Source organism: Apiospora aurea, assembly GCF_038362705.1.
Source record: "Apiospora aurea strain CBS 24483 chromosome Unknown utg000006l_segment0_segment0, whole genome shotgun sequence".
Classification (NCBI taxonomy): Eukaryota; Fungi; Ascomycota; class Sordariomycetes; order Amphisphaeriales; family Apiosporaceae; genus Apiospora; species Apiospora aurea.
Genome location: NW_027117393.1, coordinates 859,263 through 883,814, shown reverse-complemented (window position 1 = coordinate 883,814; position 24,552 = coordinate 859,263). Strand labels below are relative to the sequence as shown.

The following is a 24,552-nucleotide window of genomic DNA, read 5'->3' as shown; positions in this document are numbered from 1 at the left end:
CTCTCGTCAAGTCTTTAGCCATACAGAACCTCCCCCACTCCAAAAGCAAAAGCAGTGCTTGGAATTGGAGGACTCGCCTACCCAATTGCTAAAGTCGTCAACCTTATTAACTGGGTTCCTACTACTTGCTGATTACGACTTGCCTGCTCATCCATCAATCATTCAGGATTGAAGCCCGTCGAGTTCTGGAGTCTGTCTGTCCTATCCAAACAACTGCTGTAGTACACACACGCTATCTGCATCGTATTCTCTCCAGCAAAAGCTGGGGCGAAAGGCATTCAGGCTTCTCTCTCCGTACTAGGCTACAACAAATCGCAACCGACGCCACGCCAAGCCTGGAGGATCGAAATTGGCATTGATCATTCCCAGTCCAGATACTACTACGGCCTATTGTCACAAATCATATACACACCGCGCACGTCAAACCGATTGAGGCACGCTGCATTCGCCCCCGTGGAATCGCATCGCTTTGCGGCAAAGAAACAAACCCCCTGCCTTATCCGCAGTTGCGCTCCCCATTCGGGGTCCCAAGCCATCATGTTTTGTTAGATATATTCCAAAAGGCGATCGTTCCGTAACTATCTCGCGCATTCCCCTCCTCCAGGTCCCCCGCAAAAACGATGGCGACCACTACGGCTGTCAACGGTTCGAGCGGTAGCGGAGCTGCTGCATCAACGGCTCCCAAAGCTATCCGCTTCGTCAACAACCAGGGCCAGCCACCACAGAAGAGACGGAGGATCAACGCGGCGTAAGCTCTTTTTCGTTTTCATCTTGTGTTCTTTTTCTTGAATAGTCATGGCCCCGCGACTCCTGAGAACTCGAGCTGGTGTCTTGGAAGCATGCGCGACACATCTCGCTCCGTTCCTAGCAGGCGTTGAAGCGCACCCGAGTCGCCCGCACCCCAGCGATGCACAGGAAAAAGGGCCCTGCATATTTTTAGAGGAACCGATACCCCGCTGACGACAATCCGGGGCGGCGGGGCACCAACAACTGACCACCGCCACCTACCTTAAACCACTTATACTTCTTCACTATACTAAGTCGTCCGAGCTTCTGGAACTTTACGCTGACTACAGACCTGTCTGTTATTAAAGCTGTCTGACCTGTCGCAAACGCAAGACGCGATGCGACGGCGAGCACCCGACGTGCCATACTTGTTCCAAGAACGGACATGTCTGTTTGGGGTACACGGATGCTGCCGAGAAGAAGAAAGACCCCCTTAACGATCAAGGTCTTGACGTAACCTCCGACAACGATGACGACCTGGACGAGAGACGCGAAGATGAGCGGCAGCAATGGAGACCAAAGAAGCCGGCCGTTCGACAGCACAGCTCTACCGCCAGCCTCGACTCTTCGCGCCGCTTCTCCGAGTCGAGTCGCAGTACTGCTTTAGCCTCTTCCGCGGTACGACCAAAGCAGGAGGGCATAGACTGGGAGGAACGCCACAACTCGAGCCAAAACGGTTCTGCTCCTATGACCAGACGGCCTCCGAACGTGCGCAATTCGTCGTTCTCGACCGAGGATGGGAGAAGTCCTAGCATACGGTCGCCGGTGCTGCAGCATCACTCCAGTGAGGGCTACCGCGTTCCATATTTCCGATACTTCGGGCCGACAGCAATTGTCCCGGGGTTCAAGCAGATGGTAGTCAAAGTTCGTAGCCGGAGACGCAGCTCGATAACAGCGACGTCTCCAAGCTCGGGTGCTACGTACACGGGCTTCCTTAACTCGGGCCAGTCCGACCATAGCGCTGCCCATCCGGATGACATGCCTGTTTACGACCCCAATGACGCCGATCCCGTAGACCCCCTGATTCTCGACCTCGTGGATACTTTCTTCGACCATCAGGGTTGTAACTACCCCTTTCTTCGCCGCGACGACTTCACTCGCTCGGTTAAGCTCAAGCAAGTCGAACCTATCCTGGTTGATGCTGTTTGTGCCCTCGCGGCCCGGTTCTCGGTTTCGCCTGTCTTCGGTAATGGCCCCAAAGCCGAAAATGGTCACATCTTTGCGCAGAGGGCCAAGGCTGCGACAGTCGACACATTTCCGTGTCCTTCCGTGGCGGCTGTACAAGCATGCTTGCTGATGGCGTACGAAGGCTTCGGCGCCGACCAAGACAGTGCGTTGTGGATGTATCTGGGATTGGCTATCCGCATGGCCATTGATCTCGGGCTCCATAAGAAGGACGGCGTTAGATTTCAGGGAGAGAAAGACCCTTGGTACGCCCGATCGGCCAACAGGAAGCCCAGTGATGATGATGACACGAAGATGAGCGACAGTGAGGATCCACTGAGCCCACAGGAACAGAAGAAGTTGGAGCAAGAACGAATCGATACTCTCTGGTCAGTTTTCATTCTTGATCGAGTCATTTCTTCAGGAACGGGCAGGCCCGTCACACTCCGGGACGACGATTTCGAGCTCGACTTCCCTAAACCGGCCAAGAACAAAAGTAACGACTGGCCTGACCCTTTCCCATCCCTCATTCAGATCATTCATCTCTATGGACGGGTATCCGACGTCCTGAACAAGTTGAGAGGAACTCAGGACCTCACACCAGAGAGGATGAACAGCCTACTGCAGATGGAGAAAGAACTCACAAGACTGCATCTGAAACAGGATCCAAGATTACGCTTCGATGCCACCAACTTCCAGAGCCACGTTCGCAACGGACAAGGCACGCCGTTCATATTACTGCATTTCTGGTTCCACGCCTTGATCATTGTTCTCCACCAACCGACTCTGCTTACACCCCTCGAGAGGCTGAACCAGGACCACCCGTTATTGCCCCATAGCCGCGAGTTGTCGATGTCTAGTGCCAAGACCATTGTAGACATACTGGCATTTGCCAAGTTACTCAGCGAGAAAAGCTTCATCGGAAACCCGTTCACGTCGCAGCCTATCTACATAGCTGCTTGTGCGTTTCTGAAGGAGTCTGTAGCCCACCCTTCATCGCAGCCTGCGTCGAGAGACGCCTCACCCCTTCGGGACCAGCAAGGAATGATGGGAAGAGTTACCGGCGGAAAGAATGGGAACAATCCTGAGCACAAGTCATCAGATCGCCATTTCCTACTGGCATCTGTGGCCAACCAGAACTACCAATCCTGTTATGAAGCACTGCAACAAATGCAGATCTACTGGGGAGGTGTACGTTACATCCTCACGGCCCTCGATCAGAAATTCGCAGGCACCTGGGATTGCGAGACATATACGCGCGAAGAGTATGAAAGTACCAAGCAGCCCCGCCGAAATGATCTACACCGGTTCTTGATCAAGGATGAGAACTATCCAGCTTCGCCTACGGTACCTCCATTAGCTTGGTCACTGACAGGAACAACCAACTCCCCCAACTCAAGTCTTACCCTGCTATTTCAGAACAACCCTGCGGCACGGCATATGGACATGGCTCCGATGTCTGCTGCCCAACCAGCACCACCCGCCTCAGCTCCGACGCCACCGGGTAACATGATCTACGATCCAATCCGGCAGAGTCTACCCGAAACCACTGTGCAGATGTACCCACCCGCTTATCCTCAACCTAATACTTCTGCTATTCGCCATTCTATCAATCCCCACCGAGGGCGGCGGGTGTCCACATCGTCTGGCCCGACCAAATCTCTATTGCGCTATGACAACCTATCTGAAGATAGTGTTAAGACACCGACCACGCCCGATGGGAAATTCTCCCTAGCTCTGGCATCCCAAGGATCAAGTGTGACATTGACATCGGCCTCCTTCACGCCTACATCCCAGCATTCGTCCGGCTTTGACCAGACCATCTACCCCCCGGGTGCTTCTCCGAGCAGTACCCTGACGGAGTTGCATCCTTCATCGGCCCATGGCGGCCAGCAGACGTACATACGCGGCGCCAGTGGCACGAACTCGACGGGCACGCCAACCAATAGCAGTGTTGTGTTCAATGCAGCGGACAACGGCAGCGGAGCCTCAAACGGCCCGTCCAACTTTGCCCAGAGCGGCAGCGGGCTGGCCTCGAGCGGCTATTCATACCTCGGCCCCCACGGCCAGGAAATGCACCTGGTCACCATCGATAACGAGTCGGACTTCACGCAGCACCTGAGCAGCTTCGAGAGCTCGGACATGATGAGCTGGTTCGGCGAGTACCTACCAAATGACGTGGGGCTCTTCACGGACATGACTGGGAACGGCCTATCCTGATCGGGCCGTTCCGAGAAGCAGCATCTATTCATCCGGTCGAAGCGTTCGCGCTATATCTGTTATATATTTTCGAATGACCCACCAGTATCTACATTACATACATCAATCTATCTCATACGTTGTGGAGTGCAAAATGCATGATTGGGATCTCGGAAGCTTCCAATGATAAGACATTGGCTGCATGCATATTTCAAGCTCAAATTGGCATTTCACTGGCGGCCATTTGCTTTTGGTTTGGAACTCCTCCATCTTTTCACGTTATGTAGCTTCTTCGGTCGGGGGTAACAGACAAAAGGAAGCCTCACGGTCGGGTCACTCGCTCTTATTTTCTTCTAGGTCTTAGGATTTTATGAATATGGATGGACAGACATTCGCCCTGGTGATTTGGACAGAGTGTCTCGGTGAAAGGAGTCGTTTGGGATTGGGATTTGGATTAAGGGCTCGACTGGAACTCCCAGACTCTGGAAGGGCCAGATCCCTTGAACTCTTCGACCCGGTTCGGTCGCGCATCGGTTCTGTCCATATTCGAGGTTTGGGTTATGACCGTGGTTATGCAAAGAGATGATGCTGTCGTTATTCAGGGGAGCAGTTGCTGTGTGCTAGCAACATCTTCACATCTTGTCCATTGGATACTTCTTTTTGGTCTAATCTTGATGGATGGATAGATGGATCATGTCATTCATAGTCAGGGGGCTTCTTCGGCCATAGGTAAATAGGGACGGCGAATTGATACCAGATACCCTTGGACCAGATCCGCGCGCCCGTCGTCCACAGCTGCTTGACTTTCACCGTGTCTGTCTGTCAAGCGTACCTAAGCAAAAGCGTAAGTACACATGAGGAGTGGGCTTCCCACTCCTTCCAACCTCTCAATCCTGCTCTTCTTCTCTACGTCATCGCGGGGCTAGACTGCTAGACGAGAGGCTGTAGCCGTACGTCGCTAGCGCTTATCCTTTGGCCTGGTACTGCGGCACAAGCCTTGCTGTTGGGACCATCCAATAAGAGAGGCATGGAGTGGACTACGCAGCTGTACATTGCGTTTGAATGGCTATTGATTAGCCTCCTACCGAGCACCAATACCCTTTCGGTTCCTCTATTCATTGAAACCACGCGAGCCGTTGGACCGCGGAGGAATATCGTGTGTGTTGCCCTTCCACGCGTTAGATGATATTGGGTGTATGTGTTTGTGTGAGGTTCATATGGCTGTATGTATGGCCGAGTGGCTATGTCTGGGGATACCTGGCTGTGGCTCTACGACTACCCAAGACTAGAGTACGAACGAGTTGACAAGGCAGAAGAGGTAGGGTATATCAGTATGTTTGCTAATGACGGTAAAGGGGGTTGGGTTATATAGATGTTTTATGTACATGATATCGGATATCCAGCAAGTTCTACAGTCTTCATCACGTATCTCCCTCATCGGTGTATTACTTTTAGGTCAAGTCAACAATGTATGACACCAACTCGAGCAACTGAGCCACATGGGGAGCCATGTCGGTAGACCGATCGAAATCCTCGAGGAAACACAGATATCAGAAGCAAGCGCAGATGCCCGACTAGAAGATCTTAGGTAACCACCGCCCTTCGGTCCGCGCGTACCAGATCCCCACGGCGACGAGCGGGGCCAACACGGATGCCGCGATGGTCAACTTGGAATGGTCCGTGCTAAGCGCCTTGTCGGAGATGGTGAAGAACTCCTCGGGCTGGTTGCGGCTGGGCCACTCGGTGTCCGCGGGCACGGGCACGCCCAGGTAAGGGCAGATCTCGTCCCAGCCGAAGCCGTCCTCGAGGCGGCAGACCTTGAGCTGCGCAGGCGGGACGATCTCCTTGACTTTGGCGATGCTGTTTTGGGGTCAGTAAACGACAAAGCGAGAGACTATGGGCGACCTACTATTCCTTGTAGTGCGCCACAAGGTTCCGATGCGCAACCTCATCGTTCTTGTCCGACTTGAAGTAGAGCCGGCGGTTGACGCCCGCGAAGACGCCCATGTTGCGGGACAGGGGGCTGAAGTGCTTGAGGATGTTGGTGGGGAACTGGCTGAACTTGAGCGTCAGAGGCCCGATGGTGTTGAGCCACGACTTGGCCCACTTGTCCGGGTCCCGTTCCGTGAGGAGGAACTTGGCGTCCGGGTAGGCCTCGACGATCTCGGTGACCATGAAGAAGGGCATCTCCACGATGATCTGGACGCGCGGGGGAAGGAGTATGTTAGCGAGCGAGCAATCATATCCCCAGGGGACCATCCACATCTGTTGAGAACGAGGTCCGTGTCGGGCCATCAGTCAGGTTAGGTTAATGAGTGGCGTACATCGTAATCAGCAAACCACTTGTCGAACTCGGCGCGACCATCTATATCCCCGCCATCACCCGGGTCAGCGAAGTCTCCGAATATACAGCGTATGAAGCCACGCTTGAGTCCGGTCTCACTTACACGGAGCGAAAGTGCCCTCTGCGCTAGCTTGGAGCCCCTCAGTCATGAAGCGGCAATGGTCGGCACCGTTGGCGAAGACCTCTACCATATGGTAGGGCTTGAAGCCCAGGACCTTAAGGGCCTGGTACAGCCCATGAGTACCGGTTCTGTGCTTGGACGGTTAGCAAACATGCCTGCGCCTCGGGGGGAGAAAGCCTCGGGGGATCTTCTCGCACCTAGGCGCGCTCAGCACGATGAGCTTCTTCGGTTTCGGGGCAACCGGCGCCGGGAAACTGTCAATGTGGCGAGACATGGTATCGTCAAATATCTCAGTCAGGGTGTATGAAGTCAGAAACGACCAAAAAGCACACGGCTACGAGAGACTGAGGCCAGGTTACACCACGGGATATGATGGAGAAGGTGGTGCAAGAGGGGAATGAGCGCTCAGTCCAGACACACAATAAATGTTTGCTCGCTCCACCTGACGGACGATGGAGGCCATGACGATGCGAAATCTGCTTTACTAATACAGCCGACAGGCCACCACCACCAGCTCCAGTGTTATCCCCTTCGGTGCCCGGCTAAGCACTGGGACAGGTGACGATGCCACCTTGGAGGGTGGTCCTAAAGCCCATCTCGGAACTTTTCACTGGCCGGCACTGGGATGCGAGCATGCGCGCCCACTACCCTAACGGGGGTTGTTCCACGAAGTGGGCTTTTGTCTCCACCATTAGGATCTGGGATCATAACATAGATCGCGCACATCGCTCGAACTCCCTGATGCAGACTGCCCAGACCCGAAGGCCGAACACTTGTAAAGTCCGTGTCCATCGTCACATTTCATATCATACCACTTACAACACCATGGCATGCTTCACCGCCGAGGAGGACGCGTCCCCAGACCCAAGTTCGATGTTCCGTTGACTCCACCAATGAATGACTGGGATGGAAAGGACAGAGACTCGGAGTCTAGGTGATTACCATATATCCGGCCTAATGCGATATTACCCTCAAAAGCTCGAAGTCGGGCTTGAGTAAGGTCGCGTTTGCTGCAATCGCTCTAGTCAGTCTTCTGGGCCAAAGCCGTGCTAGCCCGCGCCGACAGCCGTTCCCGGCGGCAAAGCACATGTCGGCCGCGTTGGAGTCGAAGGGAAGACTACCTGCTGTTTTGGGCCCAATGCAACCAAATCTTGGAATGCGAAAACGGATTTGGCTGTTGCCACACCGCGGGGGTTTGGCCACTTGCACCGTTTGGGCTCATCGGCATAAGAGCTGCGAGACTCACGTCTTGCGCCGGCAAGATGCAGCTGAGGTGTTAGAGCATTCCCAACTCTCACTTCGTCCCACGCACCCTCTTCCTTTCCGCCTTCCTGGTAGCCAAGTGGTCGCGAATGTGCCGGTTGCGCTGCAAGCTCTGTCGCTCCCCTTCCTGCTTCAGCTGCTTCTTGTCAGCGAACCACTGATTGAAACTGTCTATCGTGTGGAAGGAGAAAACATTCTTCGTCCAGAGCACGCGGCTCCCTTCCTCGTAGGCCTGCCTGTTCGTGAGGAGAACGGCTAGATGGCTTCGGTTCGCGCAGCGGCAACCATCAAAGGCCGGGAACCCCGGGAAAGGGGCCTTCGCCTCGGTGACGAAAGGGGGGATCTCGGGGCTGGAAGGGGTGAGGCTCGCCGCGCTGCAGGTCGCAACGTGGCGGCGCTGGTGGTTGGGCGGCTCGACGAGGACGAGCTCGTAGATGAGATCCCTGATTTCGCGGGGCAGGCGGAGGAACGGGAACGTCTTGGGACGCACGCGCAGCACGAGGACAGGCATGACATGACGGGTGAATGATGTTGTCTTTGCTTTTGTCTGACTTCCTATTTTTCTTCTTCTGCCAGAATGGCAGACGAATTGACATTCTTTTAGGGTAGAGAGGAAAGCCCCACGTACCTCTGCGATAAAGTTCAAGAAGATCTAGGTACATGTCGAACTGCGGGACAGTGCACAGGCTGGGCCATTGACTCATTCGCCGAAAGCTATTAGGTTAAGAAGGCACTTACTCACCAACTCAGCTAACCTAACGCCTGACCTGGAATAGTAAGCCTTGCATGATACAGGGACTCGTTTCGAACTTTTCATACATGTACGGCCGTATCTTCCTCCTTGAAGATACACCCTAGGATGCCAATTACCTCTTTAGATACTCATATGATACCCCAGACTGGCTAAGTTGTCAGTGTTCATCCACTTTCGAGATACTGATGTCGATCAATCTCAGCCCTGCATCCAATGACTACCACCCCTTGCATCAGTATGTCAAATGATCGTGACAAAGTCAAGCAGCGACGACAGTAGTAGCAAGGGGTCTTTCGAAAAGAAGTATTATCTCTTCACCGATATTACTTCTCCGAAGACATCATGGATGATCGCAGACAGGGAGGAGCTCAACATCAACATCCATCCCTTGGTGAAAACAGCTTCTTTATATTCCGCCATAAACCTAAACGAAATGTTTTTCTTTACCGTTCTTACTTTTCCATTCGATAGGTATTCCCTACTACGTAGTGGAAATCTCCCACGATAGTACTTGTTGTAGTGTTGAAGGCCCAGTTTAGTGGAGGCAGCGCAACGGAAACTCCCACCCACCCTCACGACAGGGGTACTCCCGAGCACGCCATCGGAGCACGTTATCGCACAACCCCGGCTTCTTTGCCGAGTCGGAGCCGGTAGGTATAAAATAAATAAGATTTTTGCCCTCGGCGCCGGGCCACCAGGTCAGGCTTGACGCTCCCGCTCGATCTTATATCTTGTCAAAAACGCAGTTGTTTCGTCATGAAGGCTGCTGTTGCCCCTATACTGCTCGGGCTCGCGGGCCTGGCTTGCGCCCAAAGCCAGAAGACAGCTGGGCCTGCGAACGATCCCGCAAAGGCAAAGAGCAAGCCGAACTTCATCTTCATCATCACGGATGACCAGGACCTCCGCCTCGGCTCGCTCGAGTACCAGCCCGCGGTGCAGAAACACATTGCGGACCAGGGCACCACCTTCTCGAAGCATTATTGTACTATTTCGATCTGCTGCCCCTCCCGGGTATCGCTCCTTACTGGCAGAGCGGCTCACAATACCAATGTGACCGATGTCGCTTTGCCATACGGTAACCTATAAATTTCAAAATTGTTGTCAGCATGTTGCCCCTGGCTAACGACTAATCGCATATAGGTGGCTACCCGAAGTTCGCCTCGGAGGGATGGAACGATAAATACCTTCCCGTCTGGCTTCAAGAAGCAGGCTATAATACCTACTACACAGGCAAGCTGATGAACGGGTTTTCGACCGCGACGTACAACAACCCCTTTCCCAACGGTTGGACCGGGACTGACTGTAAGTTGCTGCCCGTGGAGAACCAAGTCGACGTGGGATGAAGCCGTGTTCGCTAAGACCATCTGACGCCTACTTTAGTCTTCCTGGATCCTAATACTTACGTATATTACAACGTCACTATGCAACGCAACAAGGAGGGCCCGCGGACACTCACGGGCCAATATTCGACGGACCTGGCGGCAAGCAAGGCCCTTGACTTCCTGGATGAGGCATTGGCCGATTCTTCCTCGGAGGATGATGCTACGCAGAAGCCTTTCTTCATCGGTGTCGCCCCCATCGGACCCCACTCCGAGACGTGGCAGGGGAGGTTCACCACGCCCATGCCGGCAGATCGACACAAGGATCTGTTCCCTGGCTTGAAGGTCCCCCGGACTCCAAACTTTAACCCCGAAGTGGTGAGTTTGTCGTATGCTATGTTGCTACTTATTTCTCTTCCCCCTTCGCCGTTACCATGATGTTGAACAGAGTCCGTAAAAGAGGAAGATGCTGACACCAAACGAACAAAAAGCCCGGCGGCGGCGGCTGGATCAAGACCCTGGACCGCCAGAACCAGACCGTAATCGACTACCACGACGACTACTACCGGCGCCGCATCCAGTCCCTCCAAGCCGTCGACGAGCTCGTCGACGGCATCGTGCGCCGCCTGGAAGCCACGCCCGACGTGCTCGCCAACACGTACCTCATCTACACCTCGGACAACGGTTTCCACATCGGGCAGCACCGCCTCGCGCCCGGCAAGACATGCTCCATCGAGGAGGACATCAACGTCCCCTTCGTGATACGCGGGCCCGGCATCCCCGCCGGCGCCAAGTGGGAGCTGCCCACGTCCCACACGGATATCGTGCCGACCCTGTTTGAGCTCGCGGGGATCCCGCTGCAGGAGGAGTTCGACGGCGTGCCCATGCCCGTGACCGAGGCGGCGCAGAAGCAGGGTGGCGAAGAGGGCGAGGCCAAGAGCGAGCATTTGAACGTCGAGTTTTGGGGGATGCTATTTTGGAGGGCGATTACCCCGGCACCGGCAGTGGGATGCGTGGGAAGAGCGGTGTGAATGACACTTACAAGGCCCTCCGGCTCCTCGGCGAGGGCCATGACTTGTCGTACACGGTTTGGTGTACCAACGAGCACGAGCTGTATGACTTGAAGGTACGTGTTGTTTTACTATCCCTAACTCTTTCCGTCGATCTAACTCTTGAATTTACAAAGGCCGACCCCTGGCAAATGAACAACATCTACCCCTCCGCCCCCAACAGCGACGATTCTACCACCCTCCTCTACGGCTGGCCCAAAGACAAGCTGATCGCCCGCGTCGACGCCCTGCTCCTGACCCTGAAAGCCTGCAAGGGCGCCGTGTGCCGGAAACCGTGGGAGGCGCTGCACCCGGCGGGCGACGTGCACAGCCTGCGCGACGCCATGGCGGCCGAGTTCGACGACTTCTACGTCCGGCAGCAGCTGCGCGTCAGTTTCTCGGCGTGCAAGCTCGGTTACCTGGCCGAGTTCGAGGGCGCGATGCAGCCGACCATCTTTGGGGACGCGGCGGGAGGGGGCTACAGCATGGAGGCGCGGTGGGAGGATTGGACTTGAAAGAGTAGAATAAAAGAAGACAGCCGGTTCCATGATCTATAGAAGGCGGGTATGTGGGCTCGGTGCATTGGCGCACGAGTAGCATGAACGTATGTGTGATGAAACCTATATATATATATATATATAATCAGAGAGAAGACCGCCCCATGCCAAACCTTCCCAGATGCACAGAGAAACCAAAAGTAGATCCGACAGTATAGACTCCCACAGATCCTGATACTCCTCTACTTATTACCCAAAGCTTTGCAAATGCCCCTCGATAACACCTAGAAATGCTGATACACATCAACCACTCGGCCATCCTAGTTCCGGCCATCATCAAAGTCCTGAGCAATTACATGCTTGCCATCGTCTCCCGTCGTCAACGTCGACCCGAACTTGTAGTTGTGCGGGCTCTCGGTGTTGTCGTCGCCGTCGCACCGGTCGGTGAAGCGGGCCTCGCAGTCAGGCGCGTCCTTGGGGCTGCTCTTGCCGGAGCCGTCATTGGTCCCCGATAGCTCTAGCTCGTTGACGGACCCCTCGTTGTATTTGACCTTGCTCTGCGTCTGCCCGCAGAAGGCTTTGGCGTTGCCGACGGCTTGGTCCCGCGACATCATCCACGTATCGCCGCTGGTTCCAGGGCATTCGTTCTCGTATGGAATGGGTGGCCCCATAGAGGGCCCGCCGCCCTTGCCCTTGAGGTCTTCGGCGTAGGCGTCGAGGACCAGATCCCGGATCTTCTCGTGTAGAGGTATCTGCGGATGAAAGACCTTCATTCTATTACCCACCTCCCTCCAGAAGAAATCAAAGGCGGTTTTCTGGATGAGGTCGCCGCTCAGCTCGAGCGCATCGAAGACCTGGTTCTCGTAATCGGCATACGTCTGTCTCTTTCCCAGCGCGACACTGGAGGCGCCCTTCTCCAGATGTTCCGTCACTCGATCATCGTCGGGCTCGTCGTACGGGTAGTGGAAGAGCCAGAGCTTGTCGTTGTGCTGGTCGGGCTCCTTGACGCCGGGCTCGCAGTACCTGTGGCCTTTCATCACGGGGTCGATCGGGATCCACCTGACCCCGTCCCTCTCGTGCATCTTGACCGCTTTTTCGATTTCCTGGTTCAGCTTTACACTCATATTGTTGTAGTCCTTCCTCACTTCCCGGGTTAGCTTGACGTGGTCCATTCCATCCGGGATGGGGTTGGCCGTGCGGGCAAAGGTGACGGAGTCGCACTCGGTCGTGTCATCGTTGAAGAACTGCGGGAAGCCGGTGACATAGAGCCGGAACTTGTCGCCGATGGGGCCCTGACGGCCCTTGTCGACTACCTTTTTGATGGTACGGGAGATGTTGTCGGCCAGGTCAGGGTTGAGGAGAAGGCGCCAAGTAATTTCCTTCTGCTCTTCGCAGGAGCGCGGCGGAGGGCCGCCCCAGATGTGCGTCTCCAATATGCAGTTAAAGATGATGCCGGCAAAGTCGATATCATTGCCTCCTATACTGAGAGTAGCCATGGTTGGGCTTCCGAACTTGGGGCGCTTGCCTAGAAACTCATTAGTTCCAGGCTTATAATAACATGCAGAATGTTATACTCGTGGCTTACCGTACTGAAAACTGGGCTCTGCGAACGTATTTTCGTCGTAGAGTTGATAATCTTCGATCTCCTTGCTACTGGCGCCCGAACATACAACGTTGTTAAACTGGTGGTACCCTTTGGGGAGCCTCCCGTCGCTGTTCATCAGGACAGGGTAAGCATGGTCGTACCGAAGACAGCGGTAGGAGTTGGACGTGTAAGTATCGGCACCGACGCCCGAAGAGTATGAGTCTCCAAGCGCGGTCCACTCGAATGGGTCCCATCCGAGCAGATGTTTGATGGTCTCAACTTGATTCGTTGAAGAAACTGCAGTTGAGAGAAGGCTGCATACAGTGAGAACGTTCACCCAAGAGCGAGATATAATGGCCATGCTTCCGGCGAACGGGATAGGAGCACCATCGGGGATGGTCTCTTTAAGCAGTGTAAGAAAGGGTTTGCAAGAAGTTGAAGGTTTTGATGTTCATGATATCGATTTAATCCCATTATCAGCTGGGCAGACCTTGCTTATTGAACATGGTCACGTCCACCATATCATCGGCATGATCCTGTAAGACATTTGTTCCCTATAGCGGAAATATCACGTGAAATCCAAACTAATCAATCGTCCCACCGTTCAACTGCACAACAATGCGTGATGACTGGATAACCTTGACTTTTCTGTCCCTAAATGAAGGTCATGTATTGCTCCGTATATATATTATCAAGAGTTTCGCCGGCGCTTGCGTGTAAATGGCCCCCAAAACACCCCCGTAATACGCCAGTCCGCTTATCTCACCCAATCACATCAGGCCGTAAGTTAATGTTTAGGCGTATTTCAGGTAAAAAGTTCCACGGGAGCGGCCGACAATCAACTTTCAACTACATCGTCCTCATTGCCCTGCTTGTGCCCATTAAACACCACCTGGTCTCATCGAACCCCAGAGACCGGAGTCGTAGATTCATTTCGCCAACATGCGTTTTACCAGTTGCAGCGGACGCTTCAAGGGCGCTGGCACTGTTTGGTACTCAAAAGCAATCCAACAGGGTAGAGACACTTACCTCCACGACCAACATCCCTGGCGGAACTCCATTCACGTTTTGCCCCGAGTCGCGCTCTACCGACCTCTTTCAGATATCATCTGTTACGATTGAACGGCAGCCAGTATACATGTCAGCTGTCTCATCTGTTGGGTTTGTTAGGCCAACAAAATCGATCATATCCAGCTAATGCGCCCTGTCACAAACAGCGATGATGTGTTCAAGGTCCATATCGAAGGGAGTTCCGAGACACATTCTCATCGAATGCTACCATGGACGTCACAGGGAACTGCGGCTCGTACTGCGAGACGTATGGCACGGACCCCGAGGACAGGCAGGGCGAGACGTACCGGGACGACTTCTGCGGCCTCAATCCGCTCGAGCAGCCTCTCGGCGGGAGGACGGACAACACGGCCTGTCCGCCCGAGAAAGGCTACGCAATGGTCAGCCCAGTGGGCTTGGCTATGTCCATGTTCCTCTGGTGGCCGGTAAGCATCCTCTAATCTTTTCAACGAGCTAGATTGTGTGGTTGGGAAGCTGACAGCAGTATAGGCTGTCTACAGTTTCACTTTTGATGCAAAGACAGAGGACGGCAGGAGAATATACTGTCTCACGGCTGAGGTTTGTATGAGGTGGGAGGATGAGGAGAAGAACAAGAGATATAGTACGGGCCCTTGGAGTAACTGCACATGGCCCAGCGAGGAGTGAAATCTGTCTTGTTTAGCCAGGAACCTAGTTGGAGTTTTGCTGATACTCCTGCATTTAATTACGACGGAGTAACAGAGAATTGAACCGGTATTCCAAAAGGCCAAGGCATCGTTCTGGGCTTCTAAACAAAAAAGAAGGACGTGGGAGTTTCAAGATTTCCTGTTACGGAATTCAGATGGTACATTTCTGCGGCTTGGTCGTCTAATGGTGTTTGTGGCGGCACGGGATCTATTCACTAGACAGGAAGCCACGCCATCTGTATTCAATGAAGTCGGAACATCATCAATATATATAATGTCCATGTGACCCCGGGTTTTGTTTCCATCAATCTCTCTCCCCCCACGAATATTTCTGTTTGCATCTCCCAGAACAAAGCCACACAGTTCCTCGTACCCATCCATCAATTGCGCGTTTCGGTAACCATCCAGCAGACTCTTCTCGGCCCGAGACTACACGTTGCCAACAATGCCTCGCAGCAGCTTCGTCCCCTTGCTTCTTCTCCTCGTCTTCTCCGCTTTCGTATCGGCCAGTTACCTGAACTACTGCAACAACTTTGAGCTGGTTCTTTCCAAACTGTCAAACAAGAGAATCTTCCTCAAGGCCGATTGCCTAGGCGTGCATGGAAACACCACGCAGACCCAGTGTTCGTACCTGGACCTGAACCAGTAAGTTATCACTTCATGTGCCCGTACGTTAACACAGCCAAACCCTCCCTCCTCTTCGATTCGTTGCTCGGCATGCCGCAGATGCTTTGACCATGGCAGGCTGACAATCACCAAACAGGTGCTTCGCCTTGCGCCGCGACGCGCAAGGCGTCGAGAACTACCATCCCCAGCGCCTGGGCGGCGGCATCGACTTCTACCGTCTCCAATGGTGCAAGTTTGACTACGCTGACAGCAACTACCAGAAAGCCGGCAAACCGACCGGGATGTCGTGCAACGTTTTGGGACGCGAGCCGGGCGGCACTTACTCTGCTGATTTCCGTAAGTCATTCTCTACCTAATCCCACCGCATGTCCCCCAGACGCTTCCGAGCCGCACTTGAAGAATAGAAAGGAAAGAGTTATATGAGGGATTACTAATCAATAAATCCTCCCGGGTGCGTATAGGGGAGATCATCGGCGCTGACATCGGATTTCTGACATGCTACAACCGTTCCGGCTTCCTGTGCCCTGATTCCTACGACGACTCGCCGTACTGAGTTGGCGGCGGAGCAACGAAGAAAGTGACCAGACTGACCGTTGTGGGTGGAGAATTGGTGGCTGGCGTTCTTTCTTTTCTGTTACATGGACATAGCGCTTTGCTTGCACTGAAGATAGTTTCCCCTAGATTGGAGCACCTGGTACTGAGGTCATTGCCGCTGCTGCCGGTTCCTCAGTAACAACGACTTGGCGACGCGATCTAGGTCGACCCTGAGAGTTATACAGATGAGTCAAGTGCAAGATCGTACTGGAAAACTAGTCGCATATCGCAACCAAGTGCCCGTATCTTGCTTTTTGCTCCAAACAGCTAACTATTTGGCTACAATGTGGACAGTTGAACGCTGTGTAAGGGGCTCTGCAGCAGTAGCTTTTAATGCTAACCGTAATTGTCAAGTCGGACCACTTCATCAACCTCTCCCATGTTTCCCTTCAGGCAAACGAACGAACCCCTTCCCAAACTACGCCGCCTCCGCCTCCCATTCTCAAGCCATGAACGGCATCACCCGCCTCTCTGCCGCCGCCGCCGCGACCTGGTCGGCCTTCGCCGCCTGGAACGCGCCGAGCAGGGCCGGGTACCAGACGTTAACCATCTTGTCGTCGCCGCCGGCGTTGGGGTGGATGCCGTCGCGGTTGTCGGCCGAGCCGCTGTAGCCCGTGTACTGGTCCACGACCCAGACGGGGCTCTCGGTCGTGTTCTGCGCCTGCGCCCAGGGCGTGATGGCCTGGTTCAGGGCCTGGATCTTGGCGTTGAAGTTGCCCATGCCCATGGGGATGATCTGGGCGACCTGTGGTGTTGACCTCTTCGTTAGCCCTCGTTATGCTGTAGGAGGAGAGATGATGGGTAAGAAATAGGGGAGGAAAACGTACGACTATCTTCATCTTCGGGTTGCTGTCCCGCATCACCTGGACCAAGGTCGTGAAGGCCGCGATGATCTGGCCTACGGGCTTGTTCTGCTGCACGATGTCGTTGGTGCCGAGGTGCATCGTGATGACATCGGCCGGGTTTCTCTGCAGCCAGCCCACGAGCTGCTTGCTGTTGGCGATGTTGATGGCGAGGAATCCCGAGTGACCTAATGCCCATACCGTTTCAGTTAGTCAAGTGCCGATGCGTGTCTGCTGCTATCTGGTGGCACCTACCTTCATTGTCGCGGTCGTACCTGGTGTTGCGGCAGTTGTTCTCGTTCCTCCCCGATCCGACGAAGTTGGTATCCGCGTAGTCGGTTCCCTGCAGCTTGTCCCACAGCTTGGAGCGCCAGCAGGTGATCTCCGTGATCGAGTCGCCGAAGGGCATGTACCGCAGGGCCGTGGTGTTCTGAGCCACCGCGGCGCCCACCAGTGCAGCTAGGGATAGAAGCTTGAGAGACACCATCATGACAATCTTCTTGTTGGGTGGAGAGGAACTGTGTTCAAGTGAGCAGTCTGCTGCGCCGCAAAGATCTCCGCACCTTTGGAGCTCTTGTCGGTCATGCCGACTTGACCTTGGTATTATAGGTGTGCATCCGCAATAAGATACGTACATCTCTCGGCACTTGGAGAACATATGCCGGCCGTAAAGCAGGCCTGGGAGCAGGACGGCCCTCCCCCGAGTACCGGGTAAAGTGGTTATTTAGACGAGCCACTTTCCGGGTATACTCAATTGAGGAAGTCTCAACCCCAGCCTCACTACTCACGACGATGTGTTGATTGAAGACATACAATATAGGGAGGCTAATTATCCAGCCTGTGATTGGTACAATTCGACGAGGAGATATCATGCGCGGGGTTTGGGCCTGGTTTTGAAATGATACATGCCGAAGACTCACGACGTCTTCCCTCCTTTTCCCCATCCGGAGAACTCTCTGAGCTCCGCAACCCGGTCACCAGCGTGACATGTTGGTGAGTGACCAGTGCGGTAACAGCTTCTGCAGGCGACTACCAGACTCCATTGGCGCGATTCACGACTTGCATTACGGCCCAGAGAGTCAACTATTTCGAAGTCGCCAAGAATGGAAAAGAGTCCGTCCATCTGCATGTGGTCTGTACTTAACCTTGATTGGGTACATGCATTTCAAGATCGCCCCTGCCCCTGTTCCAACCGAGCCTCCTCAACAGAGCTCCCCCAGCACCGGCCTCAATAGTACTTAGCCACCGGCCCCTCCGCTAGCCCAACATCCGCCAGTTCCCCAAACGAAAGCTGCGCGTTCTTCCCCTCCTGATCCACATTCACCAGCCTCCCGTCCTCGAGGTAGACCTCGATCCACGTGAGCGTGACGGCCGCCGCCGCGAGGTCCACGTACGGCTCGCACTCGACGTGCAGCGCCCTAAAATCCGCGTCGGCCGACACGGCCAGCAGCGACGCCACGTCGCGGAAGTAGTACTCGATCTCCAGGTCGTGGCTGCTGACGGGGTACGGGAGCTTCATGCTCTCGGCCAGGGCACGGGTGGAGGTGGTGCTGAAGGCCTGGCGGATGATATGATGGTTTAGCATTTGTATAATTGCAAGGTATACCGCACATCTTCCTTTCGCTGTGAGTTCAGATGTTACACACCATTTGATACTTCAATATCCCGTATTTCTCGTGGATCTTGGCGCACTCGACTCCGTGGCGGTGGGAGAGGTAGTCATAGAATTCTTCTTCGGAGATTCCTTGCCTGCGTCGGTAGGACCCCGCAAGACGAAGCACGCGTTCTGGCTTAGCCATGGTGAGAGAATGCCGTCGGCGAGGGTAGGGCGTGTGCCAGAATTCAAAAAGGCAGTCAGGTGTGATGCGGCCAAGATACCGAGATATCTCAAGGCTAAAGGGAAATGGGTGCTTTGGGTGGGATGTAATAGGGGAAAAGGAGACTGGTGAAAGAATGAGAACAGAAACAGATACATGTGTAAATTTCAAGAGCCTCCAGACAACATAAAAGGGGAGTCGTTGAATCCCGATAGAGCGGGTAGCTAAGGCAAGGGATGGCAGCTTGAGTTGTGATAGGTACAGGCCCCCCTTATGGTTGGGACATAACAACACCACCGACATACATATGCAACCAACTCGTTGCCATCTTGAATCTGCCGATCACAAGTATGCCTTCGTTCGGCCATCTGTCTCTTCGGGTCGAAAAGGGGTCGGCCGGCCATTTCTCTGGTGGTTAAAGGTAAGCTGGATCTAAATGTACGGGGAATTTGGATCGTGCGATAGGAGCGAAACAGGCTCATACTACTATTAAAGTTTTGCTTCAGCCCGACTAACAGGTGGATACATGTCAATGAGGCCGTGGGGGTCAATCCGGGGATGGGACGACTTCCCATGCCACCGACGAGCTGCCGACAAGTTCGTCACAATTCAATAGAAACATACGATTATGATGTAATGCCATTATCCATCGCGTAAAGGAGTTTTACAGGTGCGTGATGAATTGAACACAAGAGGGAAGAAGACAATGGTGTTTTAAGTGCGGAAAAAAAACCAGATGTATTGTACAACCTCCACGAGGGAAGTGTTGGGGGTCTTTATCTGTCTCTAGATGGTCCTGTTTGAGTCTAAACTCTATGCCTGGTGACACTCCAGCATCTATACAGACTCCTCTTTGGACGTCGGCTGGAATCCTCGGAATGTTGTCCAAGAATCTTTGAGTACCCCTCAAGGCAAAATTCCAGTCCGGTACCGCCCAGTCTAAATGCGATGAAAACACAAACGAGAAAAAGCAGCTGGCTGTGCGGATCTATGCTGCAATTGCCGAGCGGTCCCTTGGATCGCCCTTCCCGGCCCATGCGCCGGAGTCCACCTTTTTCCTTGTCATTAAGTCCTCCACCAGGATCGTGAATCACCATCTGCACCCATCTCCAGAATTGGTCGCTTATTTGGCGATCTCAACACCGCCAGTGGCACCAAGAGCCTTCTTCAGGTCACCGTAGATGGCGAACTGACCGGCAGTCAGGGTACCGACCATAACAAGACGGGCACCGATACCGGAGAAAGAGCCCTTGAGACCGAGCTCCTGGGCGATCTTGATCAGGCGGCTGGTGGTGCTCTCACCGGGCAGGCCCTTGGTCTTGTTGATCTTGGAAAGCATGGTATCGGCGGGCTGAGAGATAAGGGCAGCGGCGAAACCGGCCATCAGACCGGAGCCCAGGTTGGCAACGGTCTGCATGCTGTCGGAGAGGGTGTTCTTGGGCCAGACGCTGAAGACGAACTCAGAGACCTTCTCGAAGACGACGAACTTGGACATGGTGTAAGGGATCCTGGGGCATCGCATTAGTAATAGGTTCTCAGCTGAAATTTCAAGATTGGCGAGTACTCACTGCTTGAACAGAATGGGGCCGAAACCGGCGTAGAAAGCACCGACACCCTCGTTCTTCAGCATCTTGGAGAAACCACCAATGAGGCCGTTGGCGTAAGTGGGGTCGGACACGAGACGAATACGGGTAGCCTCAAGAGGGCAGAGGGCGATATCAGCGAAGAACTCGGCGCAGCCAGCGGAGGCGAGGTAAACGAGAGTGCGGTTCTTGGAAGCAGCCTCGTAGCCGATGGCGTTGATGGACTGCTGCTTGAAGAACTCGTAACCTCCGAACTTGAAGGCACCCTGGAGGAAGTAACCGGCAAAGGTGGGACCGGCACCCGTCAGCAGAGCACCGGCACCCTCCTTGGAGATGACCTGGCGGAAACCACCGATCATACCGCGGTTGTAGGTCTGGGGGTCGAGCTGGATACGGGTCTTGACGCTGTCAGGGAGAGGAGTCAGCCATTGTCAAAATCCGTGTTGCGCGCAATAGGATACATGGCCCAATTGGTTCAATGGCGGGCGGGTTTGCAAGAGCCGCGACCATGAGGACTACATGGCCATAATCTGCGCCAAAAACAAAGAACGAGGTGAGACATACACATCAACGGGGGTAAGACCACCGTGGGTGACGGAACAGCAGACAGCGCCGGCCAGGGCGAATCTGGAGTAGAGCTGGAGGCCGGTCAACTCGCCGGGAGCGTTGGCCTTGGCCTTCTCGACGACGGCATCGAGCTTGGTCGAGCCGGTGGAGGGGGAGCGGTCGAGGCCATTGTGATGTGCTGCGGACAGGCAAAAGAATAAAAATTAAGTGATTGAGTGGAGAGAGAGAGAGAGACTCAACGACGACGGAAGGAGGTCGTTCAAGAGGATGCGCAAAAGGGCAAGCGACTGGAGGTGAGGCTTTTAGGGAGGATGATGGAAGAAATTGAAGATCAGACTGGCAGCAGGTGTGTGGCCCTTTCAGATAAATTATCTGTCGGCTGGAGCAAGGCACAAGGTACTGGGTACTGGGTACCGTCCCGACACAATTTTTCCCTCGGGCTAATACGGAAAACTCTCCTGCTAGCAGTCCAAGCGGCTGGGGGCGCTCCACTTGCCCTGCCCATCCACCAACCATCGGCCGCCAATTCCGGCCAACCGAATCAAGATTCTGAAAGTCAATTGCATTTTCAAGCCCAGCGCACTCCATCGCTCCATTGCTCCATTGGCTTCAGGACACCTGTGATTATCAACTCTTTAGCTTAGGTAAGGTGCTGCATTGCATCTGCAGAGCAACAGAACACGAAGTACCTTGCCCATTAAGCATTGCCCCTGACATGTCTCGTCTGGTAGCAGCATCGACTTCAGCCGTAATGCCAACCAGCAAAAACTCTCATAATGCCTCAGTTTCTCCCTGGGCGGACGCCTTAACTCCGAGACAGCCCGACCAGTTGAAAGACCCACCAATTACCTCACTACGTAGCAGCTAGCCTGTCCTTAGCGCGAGTCAGCGTCGAGGAACCCACCACGTTGCCGTAGTTGTGTCAACCGTGATTGGCAAGGGAAAGTGAAGCCTTCAAGCGACTGATAAGATTGAGTTTGCAGGTTTGAGATAAGGAGGCTCGCGGTTTCCCATTACCTGACAGTCTATCAATGTATGCGGTTCCTGCTATGCCATTGCGCGTCTCTAGATCTCCCCCAATCCAATTCTGCACATGGGTGATGTGAATTATCCAATTGAGTATTCAGCGAGGGGTCGACTCGACGTCACTTTGCTCGAATGACGGAAGTTACCGCGCAGAACACTCTCACATGCCAAAAGTACAGGCCATCATTATTTTACGTCTCAACCAGCGCTGGGCATTGCATACGGACATCTATATAACCTGAAAAACAGCAACATCGAAATTCGATATGGTATGGTTCCTCTGGTCCCAACTTCAAATCTCTCGGTTCTGGCCACAAACAGTGAGGCAAGAGCAGACTTGCTTTATGTCCCTCACAGTCGGTTCAAATGTGGGGTCTTTGCGCCATCATCGAACACCAGCACGGCTTCAATACAATTGCTTGATACGGCGAGGATATGTTCATCTATTTTGGCTTTGATATCTAACATAGGATTTCACATCCAATCCCATTGGATCTTCTGGCATGGCTTGTCAATTGACGAAGACCAAAGCTATGCATCGACCATAACAGGTTGCAAGAAGTTTTCTAAGGGGACTCCCCTGCGCGAGCCTGTCTCGTCGTAGACTTCAGGCGAGTAGGTGACTTCACTGTACGTGTGGATCAACTCCCTCCAGTAGCAAGCTGTGGAGGCCTCGGTGAGGTATCGATGGCGGAACGTCTCGACAGCGTTTGAAGCCATCGCTCTGGCGACTTCGGTATTTCGAAGGAAGCCCGGCGTGCCCTCCTCCAAGTCCGGCCCGGATTTATCGACCAACATGACATTCTGAATATCTGGCAGCGAGCTTCGAGACCCGTTCATGGGCTTCGAGTACATCAGACCGTGGTAGAGGTGGATCCACTGGGGTCTCTTCACCACGTTGACGGATGCGCAGAGCAGTGAGTCGAGTCTGTTGAATGTGGACTGCGAATCATGGTGAAGAAGGATCTTGTGGCGGCAGACGTCAGGCGCAGTCGTGCCGGGTCGAGGGGGACTGCTGGTCAAGAGGAACGCACCCCAATCATCTGTGTCACCCGCATCCTTAGTCTCGCCTCGCTTGCCATTCCTCCTCAATAAGTCCTGCGATTCCTGGCTATCCATCTCGGAGGCTATCTGGGCCAGCGACTTGAAGGTGTATTTCGCCTGACTATCGTCCCGCTTCATTTGTCGCCCCGAGGAGCTAGTGTTCGAAGCCTCCAAGGATCCGATAAACGGCGTCAGCCAGACCTTATTGTCTTGCTCCCTCCTATCCAGAACCCACACCGGTTTGGTAACATCTGCTACTTGGCCGCGGACGTCGAGTACAAATTCGATGTTCGGGATGTCTTGTTTGGGGGCGTCAATGATGGCTTGCTGTATGGACTGAAGTGTGGCAACGGCAGACACACGGGACTTCTCCGCTAACAGATTTGACTTTATAACACGCAGCTTCAGGTCGATTGAACTTGTGAGTACTTGTGTTCCTTTGACCCAGGAGCAGATGGGTTGACCTACCCGTCCATCAAGTACGGCGACTCTTACACAACCATCTTGGATTTCGATGTCCTCGAGATCGTCCAAGTTGGTATGGTATTTCTCATACTGCTGCTTTGAACGGAGCAGCTCGTCGAATAGTCCGGGAAACGCCTTTCTGCACTGATGCCGAGAGAGTGTGCGATCATGTGCGTCTCTGGAATACCTCCATCGCCAGGTCAGACCGGTCCGGTCGAGGGATCGTGATACTTGGATCCAAAATCGTCTCCACAGAGAATGAAAGAGCCGCTTATTGAAGTGATTCGGGGCCGCGCCATCGGGTGCTATAACTTGTTTCAGCCTCGGAGAAAATACCGGTTTAACTGTGTCGTTGTCGTCGTCTTCACCGACATCCTCACTGCTCTGGTGACGAGATATGGCTGGTAAACGGCGTGGGTAAAGTGCATGGAAGCAGTCTGCGTGTTCCCGCCCGGCGCAAGGCTCCAGTAAGCCCCATGTGACAGAGGGGAAGGAACTTGCGTCCCAGCTCAGGGAGAGCAACAAGGCACAGGCGACGAGTGCGAAGAAGATGTAAACCCGAGAGGAGCGTCTGCGCGGGACACCAAGACCACAGAAGCGTCCTAACCGAGGGAGTCCAGCAATCAATACCATTTGGTCGTTGTGCACATCTCTGTTCCGTGCCACCGGATACAGGACATTGCGTTTTCAGCCAGGCTATTCGAAACTGAACCATCCTGAAGATCCGGGCTCTTGTGCGGAACGGACCTCAGGACTGTTAAATGTCTGCCTGGTCCTCCAGCTGCGGCGCAGTACCCTTGGCATTACGGCTCTGGTGGGTGACATGACAGAGGAATTTGATTACAGACGCACAACTCCATGCCTCATTTGGGGGATTTATCCATTTTTAGGTCTTCTTGGCACAGAAAGCCACCAACGAGGATTCTTCAAATGAGCAATGCTGTTGGTGCTGACATCGCCGAGCCGCGAAAAAGGAGCGATGAACAAAGACGGGCAGGCGCCAGGTGCTATTTGCGTATATTATGGGGCGGCACCCCCAGTAATCGTAGCATCCGGTAAGCGCTAACGCTGTCAGAAATGGTGGAGGACGATCAAGTTTCTTTCAACGTGTTTACTTTTGTTTCATAATGGATATAGGCTTCCTGACTGGCGTAGTTCTGTCATTATTTT

General features: G+C 54.0%; 11 protein-coding genes across 11 annotated transcripts; 4 read left to right on the top strand and 7 right to left on the bottom strand.

Annotated features, from left to right (window-relative positions):
- Window positions 1-620: 620 nt before the first annotated feature.
- PG986_008882 (uncharacterized protein) lies at window positions 621-4,170 on the top strand (the record flags this gene model as incomplete). Its single annotated transcript, XM_066845104.1, has 2 exons — window positions 621-748; window positions 1,095-4,170. 2 exons carry the CDS (start codon window positions 621-623, stop codon window positions 4,168-4,170), a joined length of 3,204 nt encoding a protein of 1,067 aa, XP_066697502.1.
- Window positions 4,171-5,723: 1,553 nt separating this feature from the next.
- Window positions 5,724-6,888, bottom strand: PG986_008881 (uncharacterized protein; the record flags this gene model as incomplete). The annotated part of the gene is made up of 5 exons (XM_066845103.1): window positions 5,724-6,009; window positions 6,059-6,414; window positions 6,474-6,547; window positions 6,597-6,742; window positions 6,812-6,888. 5 exons carry the CDS (start codon window positions 6,886-6,888, stop codon window positions 5,724-5,726), a joined length of 939 nt encoding a protein of 312 aa, XP_066697501.1.
- A 1,020-nt stretch (window positions 6,889-7,908) lies between these two features.
- On the bottom strand, window positions 7,909-8,388 carry PG986_008880 (uncharacterized protein; the record flags this gene model as incomplete). The annotated part of the gene is made up of 1 exon (XM_066845102.1): window positions 7,909-8,388. One exon carries the CDS (start codon window positions 8,386-8,388, stop codon window positions 7,909-7,911), a length of 480 nt encoding a protein of 159 aa, XP_066697500.1.
- A 999-nt stretch (window positions 8,389-9,387) lies between these two features.
- PG986_008879 (arylsulfatase) lies at window positions 9,388-11,514 on the top strand (the record flags this gene model as incomplete). The annotated part of the gene is made up of 6 exons (XM_066845101.1): window positions 9,388-9,706; window positions 9,772-9,933; window positions 10,012-10,328; window positions 10,442-10,954; window positions 10,996-11,076; window positions 11,137-11,514. 6 exons carry the CDS (start codon window positions 9,388-9,390, stop codon window positions 11,512-11,514), a joined length of 1,770 nt encoding a protein of 589 aa, XP_066697499.1.
- A 302-nt stretch (window positions 11,515-11,816) lies between these two features.
- Window positions 11,817-13,587, bottom strand: PG986_008878 (esterase family protein; the record flags this gene model as incomplete). Its single annotated transcript, XM_066845100.1, has 3 exons — window positions 11,817-13,021; window positions 13,082-13,483; window positions 13,572-13,587. 3 exons carry the CDS (start codon window positions 13,585-13,587, stop codon window positions 11,817-11,819), a joined length of 1,623 nt encoding a protein of 540 aa, XP_066697498.1.
- Window positions 13,588-14,361: 774 nt separating this feature from the next.
- Window positions 14,362-14,797, top strand: PG986_008877 (uncharacterized protein; the record flags this gene model as incomplete). Its single annotated transcript, XM_066845099.1, has 2 exons — window positions 14,362-14,577; window positions 14,642-14,797. The coding sequence occupies 2 exons, from the start codon at window positions 14,362-14,364 to the stop codon at window positions 14,795-14,797; spliced, it is 372 nt and encodes a 123-aa protein (XP_066697497.1).
- A 465-nt stretch (window positions 14,798-15,262) lies between these two features.
- PG986_008876 (uncharacterized protein) lies at window positions 15,263-15,997 on the top strand (the record flags this gene model as incomplete). The annotated part of the gene is made up of 3 exons (XM_066845098.1): window positions 15,263-15,462; window positions 15,581-15,780; window positions 15,906-15,997. The coding sequence occupies 3 exons, from the start codon at window positions 15,263-15,265 to the stop codon at window positions 15,995-15,997; spliced, it is 492 nt and encodes a 163-aa protein (XP_066697496.1).
- Window positions 15,998-16,480: 483 nt separating this feature from the next.
- Window positions 16,481-17,367, bottom strand: PG986_008875 (uncharacterized protein; the record flags this gene model as incomplete). The annotated part of the gene is made up of 3 exons (XM_066845097.1): window positions 16,481-16,783; window positions 16,866-17,068; window positions 17,136-17,367. The coding sequence occupies 3 exons, from the start codon at window positions 17,365-17,367 to the stop codon at window positions 16,481-16,483; spliced, it is 738 nt and encodes a 245-aa protein (XP_066697495.1).
- Window positions 17,368-18,108: 741 nt separating this feature from the next.
- On the bottom strand, window positions 18,109-18,679 carry PG986_008874 (uncharacterized protein; the record flags this gene model as incomplete). The annotated part of the gene is made up of 2 exons (XM_066845096.1): window positions 18,109-18,438; window positions 18,527-18,679. The coding sequence occupies 2 exons, from the start codon at window positions 18,677-18,679 to the stop codon at window positions 18,109-18,111; spliced, it is 483 nt and encodes a 160-aa protein (XP_066697494.1).
- A 1,141-nt stretch (window positions 18,680-19,820) lies between these two features.
- On the bottom strand, window positions 19,821-21,443 carry PG986_008873 (putative mitochondrial phosphate transport protein MIR1; the record flags this gene model as incomplete). Its single annotated transcript, XM_066845095.1, has 4 exons — window positions 19,821-20,205; window positions 20,266-20,685; window positions 20,845-21,025; window positions 21,431-21,443. The coding sequence occupies 4 exons, from the start codon at window positions 21,441-21,443 to the stop codon at window positions 19,821-19,823; spliced, it is 999 nt and encodes a 332-aa protein (XP_066697493.1).
- Window positions 21,444-22,404: 961 nt separating this feature from the next.
- PG986_008872 (uncharacterized protein) lies at window positions 22,405-24,015 on the bottom strand (the record flags this gene model as incomplete). The annotated part of the gene is made up of 2 exons (XM_066845094.1): window positions 22,405-23,526; window positions 23,719-24,015. The coding sequence occupies 2 exons, from the start codon at window positions 24,013-24,015 to the stop codon at window positions 22,405-22,407; spliced, it is 1,419 nt and encodes a 472-aa protein (XP_066697492.1).
- Between the last annotated feature and the right edge of the window lie 537 nt (window positions 24,016-24,552).